Source organism: Hipposideros armiger, unplaced genomic scaffold (assembly GCF_001890085.2).
Source record: "Hipposideros armiger isolate ML-2016 unplaced genomic scaffold, ASM189008v1 scaffold_561, whole genome shotgun sequence".
Taxonomy (NCBI): Eukaryota; Metazoa; Chordata; class Mammalia; order Chiroptera; family Hipposideridae; genus Hipposideros; species Hipposideros armiger.
In genome coordinates this window covers 685,660-690,504 of record NW_017731911.1, presented here as the reverse complement: position 1 = coordinate 690,504, position 4,845 = coordinate 685,660, and the positions used below count along the sequence as shown (strand labels likewise).

Sequence of the window (4,845 nt, the reverse complement as noted above, 5' to 3'; positions counted from 1 at the left end):
GAATCACTGAAATAACTGCAGCCCCTAACTGTTCTCCCTGTCTCTATGCTGCCCTCTACCCATTCAGCACTTCATAGCTGGAACAATCTTCCTAAAACAGCACTCCATCTGCACCCACCCTTGTTCAGAGCCTCAATAGCTCCCCTTTGCCCACTCATTATGATGGCCTCCCAGGCTCCCCCAGACCAACTTCCCCTCTTATCACTGCCCCTCACATTTGGGAAGGCAAGAGTCTTGGAACAATAGGATAGCATGAACTATATGTGGCTATTTAAATTAATTAAAAATAATTAAATTATTTTTAAACATTCAGTTCCTCAGTCACAGTAGTAACATTTCAAGTCCTTGATAACTCTTGTGGCTACTATACTGGACAATGCGTATATAGAGTGTTCCTGTCATCACAGAAACATCTATTGAATAGCACTGGCTTAGACTTTTCTCTTACACTGGAAACCCTGATGGAGGAACGTTATCAGCTTTAGAGGAATCCAGGGTAGACTTGACATATTCGGTGACTCAACAAATATTTGGCACCTACTACAACATATTCTAGGCCCTGGATACACAATAGTGGCAGTAGGTACAGCTGGTCCTTTCCTGGGAGTGAAAAGGCCATTGTTAGAGGGTGTCCTAAGTGCCTGAGCCCAGGCTGGGGGAACTGTGAAGGCTTCCTGGAAAAGGGGACATCTAAGTTCGGAACTGCAAGCTGAGGAGGCTGAGTCACGCTCCAGACCATGCTCTTTTTGGCATTCAGGGTCCCTTGTTACAGACTGTCCCCACTGCCTGGAGTACTTCTCCCCCGCTTTCTTCGCAGGGAGGGAAGGAATGGAAGCTAGTTCCTAAAGTGAGTCCCCCAGCTTGGACCAAGCAGACAACCCTTGTGAGGGCCACTACACCTGAGTCAGGCTGGGGGAAGTGTAGAAAAGAGGGGGCACTCCCATCCAGGGCCTAGAGGGAGACAGAGCTGAGGGAGGCTGTCCTGGGGTCTCCTGTCCTCCTGCTTTTGCTACAGCTCCCAGCTGCTAATCCCCTCCTCACATACACGGTACACAGCAGGGCCCACCCTCACCCTGTCCTGCGCTAGCTGCCCCATGCTGCTCCTCTTCCTGGTGCCCTGGCAGGAAACTATACTCCTGCAGTGACTTGAAAGCGGCAGTTCATTGACCCAATTCACATACTTATTTGGAAGAGGGGAGCTAGAGTGCTGCCCATCAGGCCCTGAACAGTCCTGGCCGCTTTACATGGAGCGCCTCACTTAAGCCTCCTAACCCTAGGGTAATTGCGTAGGGACGATTATCTTCACCTCTGTAACAGAAATCAAGGCTCAGAGAGGGCTATTTGCCAGGGCAGCAGCGACGATGGCAACCTTCAATGCCCTACGGCCCAGCCTGGACCCAAGATCGTCCCCCTCCCACTTGCATTCCACAGTGTCCCCTCCCCGTCTCTCCGGCCTCCTGTGCTCCAGACCCCCGGCCCCGGTGGGATCTGGCGCCTCCTGGCTGATCAGAGCCCAGGATCCTTCGCGGGGCAGGGCCAGGGGTCGGCGTGTGTAGGGGATGTGGGCCCTCCGTGCCAGCCCGAGCGCCGGGTGGCGGCAAAGCCGCCCTTTGTTTCTGCGGAGTCATGGTCACATGGCACTTCCGGCACTGGGTGTTCCGGGCGCCGCGCCAGGCTCGGATGCCCCCACCCTCGGTCCCGCCCCGCCCCGCCTCGGCCCCGCCTCCTATCTCGGATCCTGAATCCCTGGAGCCCGCAGGTCCTCGCGCAACTTTAGCTTCAGACAGCGCGTCTGGACCGCCTTTCGTTCTCTCGGAGTGCCACCGCTGAGCCTTCCTTAGCTCTTGCTCCTGGTACTGGCATGCCCAATATCTAGTCGTTTCCTGGAGTCCGCCTGTCTCCCCTACACTAGACACCACCAAGTGAGCAAAATCAGGTGCCTCCCTCCCTGGGGGGACACTGTGCGGAAAACAGGTGGTGGAAAAGTACTTAGCTCCATTCTCATCTCTTACTGGGGTGGCAGAGACAGCACTGAACTCCCTGCCTTACCCTCTCCGACAACCCCCACCCCCATCTGAGGGCAAATGCCCCAATCAGTAGGCAGAAATGGGGCTGGCGCTTTCTGCCCTAGTCTGGCCACCGTTGCTCTATCACTCCCAGGCCTAGTTTGTGCCCTGGGACATTTGAGAACCTTGGAGCCTCATGGAGGCCTCCTCTGCTTTGCTTAGCAAATTCAAGAATTTATTCAACAAATATTTATTGAAAGTGAACCACATGCAGGGCTACTAAGTCCCTCCCAGATAGCAGACCAGTGTTAAGCCCCTAAGAGAATGTCAGGGGATTCTCTCTTTGTGTCCCAGCAGTGCCTGTGTTGTTCCCAAGAGACCCAGCTTCCGCAAGGATGCCTTCATCCCAACCAGCTTGGGAGGCCCTGGTAACAGGGTGGACACAGCCATTCCCGAGGGCTGGGTATGGGGGCCCTGCCTGACCAGCCTTGGAGATGTAGCAGGGAGCGCAGGGCCAGGCCCTTGGGTAAGCATGGCACGCAGTCTCGGGGACCCTTTCTGTCTCTGGGCAACCTTTGCCAGTACCTCTCATCTGGGGCTGCAGGGACTGGGGCAAGGGAAGGGGAGGGCCTGGAGGGGTGGAGACCTGGGAGAGGCGAGAGAGACACAGCCCAAGGTGGACTGGGCAAGAAGCAACTGACGGGGCTGGAGGTGGGCATGGACATCCGCTGGGGCATCAGGGCTTGATGGGGAAGAGCAGACAGGTGAGTTGCCGGCTGCCGCTGTGTCTGTCCACCAAGGGCAGGGGGTGCTGCATGTAGTGCTGGACCATGGCGGCCACAGAGGAAAAACGCTGGACCGAGAGGCAGGGCATCAGTGAGTCCCTGGAGCCTCATGCTGGGAGAAACTTCCTGAATGAACTGCGGGCCTCTGGCAAGGGGCCTTGACATTTTTACAAATATTTTCCTTCCTGTTTGTCCCATGAGGCTCCACTGCCATTTTGCTGCCCAATTCCAGGCCTCATGCAACTTTCCTGTGACTACACCTGTGGGCACGTTGTTGGCCAGGCTCATATTTCTAAGGCCAGATGGAAATCACTCTGGGGATGTGCCTCTGCCCCTGTCCTCCAGCATGGGGAGCCCAATGGCCGGTGACTGTCTCTAGTTTGCAGCCCAGCAAGTACTGGGTGCAAGTTGAGGCCTGGCACAGACAGAAGTCTGGACTACCCAGGCCCTGCGCTCCTCCCAGCTGGTTCATTACAGGTACAAATGCCCCCACCCGGGCCCATGCAGACTGAGTCATTCAGGAGGATGTGCCTCCCCCAGGGGAAGGTGGACCTCTGGGAAGGGATTCAGGTCACTGGCCACTATCATTTTCACCCACTCCAGAAAAATATGGAATGTGGGTTTTTCCCTAGGCAAATACTCCTGGCTGGGCCCAGGGTACTTTGCTGTGTCTTCATTGCTCTTTGGTCCCTTACCTCCTCCAGCACCCACCTCCTCGTGGTTCCTGCCCTCCCGGCCCAGGGCATAGTGGTGCCCACCATCCAGCCGCCGGATGGGAATGTTGAAGACACGGCCATGGAGAAGCACTGCCAGGGTGAGGGGCTGGGAGCCATGAGGTCCTGAGCTAGGGCGCACAGTGTAGGCCCCGTCCTATGGAGGAGACCCATCCATCAACCTTATCTTCCAACTGTCCGTCCACAACCCTGACCCTTGATAGCCAGACTCCCCTCTTGCCCTGCTGCCCCCTGGCCTGCTCAGCCAGCCACAGCCCATGAGCAGAAGGGGTTTCAAGAAGGCCCTGGGGTTCTGTGGTTGCCCACCTTTTGGCATCGAAGCAGGGCACTTTCAACAGCATAACGGTCACTGTTCCCTGAGTACCAAGGCTGACCCAGCAGGCTGCCGTCCTGTATGTGTACACACACACACACACACACACACACACACACACACACACACAGGTGCTCAGAGATGTGTGTGCAGGGCCACTGGACAGGGGATGGGGAGCAGAGGACCCAGGGCAGTTATTTGTGTTCACAGCAGCCTTCCCCAGGCTGAGTGTGCAAGCAGAATAAAGATGTGTACTCAGCATGGTGCTGCGCACATGTGTTCAGTGAGTTTTCCTTGCAATGCTGGACACCAGTCCATGAGGCCTCCACCCCCAGCCTTCCCAACAGGGTTCTACCCTCAGCCCTGTCCCAGCCCCTCCTCACCTCAATAGCTGAGTTGCTCCCAGTGGGGGCTACAAAGGAAAGAGAGGCTCTCCTTCCTGCTAGAAGAAGCAGATTATAGAGCTGGGGCTGGGAGGGGATTAGACAAAGGAGGCTTGGGGCCCTGGGCTGCAGGGATCACAGGGGTTGTGAGGTTGGGGGTGGGGGTGCATAGGCCTGAAACCTAAAGCAGACCACCCAGTGCTTCACCCCTCCTCTCCAGGACTTGTGCTCTGCTAGGACCCACCAGCTAGGCTATCCGTGACCTCCAAATGAGGGGTAATCGTGAGGTCAGGCTGGGAGCTTCCCACTTTGGTGCAGACCCTGGAAAGTACCCAGTGGGGTCCCCTCAGGCCTACTCTCAACTGGAGGCAGAGCTGCAGGGGCATCAGCAAAGTGGGGCATAGGGGCTGGGAGGGAGTCCATGGCCTGCAGGGCTGTGGCTGTGGTGGGCCCTGGCAGGACTGCTGGGGTTCAGGGTTGAGGGTGCATGCTGAAGATGTCTGCACTCACCTTTAGAGGTAACATTCGCTGCTCCCTAGGACATAGGAGGTCTGGTTAAGAGACTTGGCCCTGCAGACCTGCTTCCCTGGGCCTAACGTCAACCCTGAGACTCCCCCCTTCCAT

General features: G+C 56.6%; 2 protein-coding genes across 2 annotated transcripts in view; both read right to left on the bottom strand.

The window, feature by feature from the left end:
- Window positions 1-1,958: 1,958 nt before the first annotated feature.
- Window positions 1,959-4,607, bottom strand: LOC109371313 (SH2 domain-containing protein 6-like). Its single transcript, XM_019623749.1, has 5 exons — window positions 4,578-4,607; window positions 4,222-4,347; window positions 3,832-3,915; window positions 3,503-3,661; window positions 1,959-2,859 (listed from the first exon to the last, which is right to left on the bottom strand). Exons 1-5 carry the CDS (start codon window positions 4,605-4,607, stop codon window positions 2,743-2,745), a joined length of 516 nt encoding a protein of 171 aa, XP_019479294.1. The 3' UTR covers window positions 1,959-2,742.
- An 85-nt stretch (window positions 4,608-4,692) lies between these two features.
- LOC109371311 (SH2 domain-containing protein 6-like) overlaps window positions 4,693-4,845 on the bottom strand; it is a 5,187-nt gene continuing 5,034 nt past the window's right edge. The window contains exon 11 of the mRNA XM_019623748.1: window positions 4,693-4,756. Within this exon, the coding sequence (XP_019479293.1) occupies window positions 4,693-4,756 (64 nt within the window). The remainder of the gene's footprint in view (window positions 4,757-4,845) is intronic.

What these genes read in the sequence shown, in the direction of transcription:
- LOC109371313 (XM_019623749.1), bottom strand. Translation starts at nt 4,607, where the DNA reads ATGCCCCTGCAGCTCTGCCTCCAGTTGAGA. An exon ending in AGCTCTGCCTCCAGTTGAGA is followed by an intron (nt 4,348 to 4,577) that starts GTAGGCCTGAGG and finishes TGATCCCTGCAG; the next exon opens with CCCAGGGCCCCAAGCCTCCT. An exon ending in AGGGCAGGAACCACGAGGAG is followed by an intron (nt 2,860 to 3,502) that starts GTGGGTGCTGGA and finishes CTCTCGGTCCAG; the next exon opens with CGTTTTTCCTCTGTGGCCGC.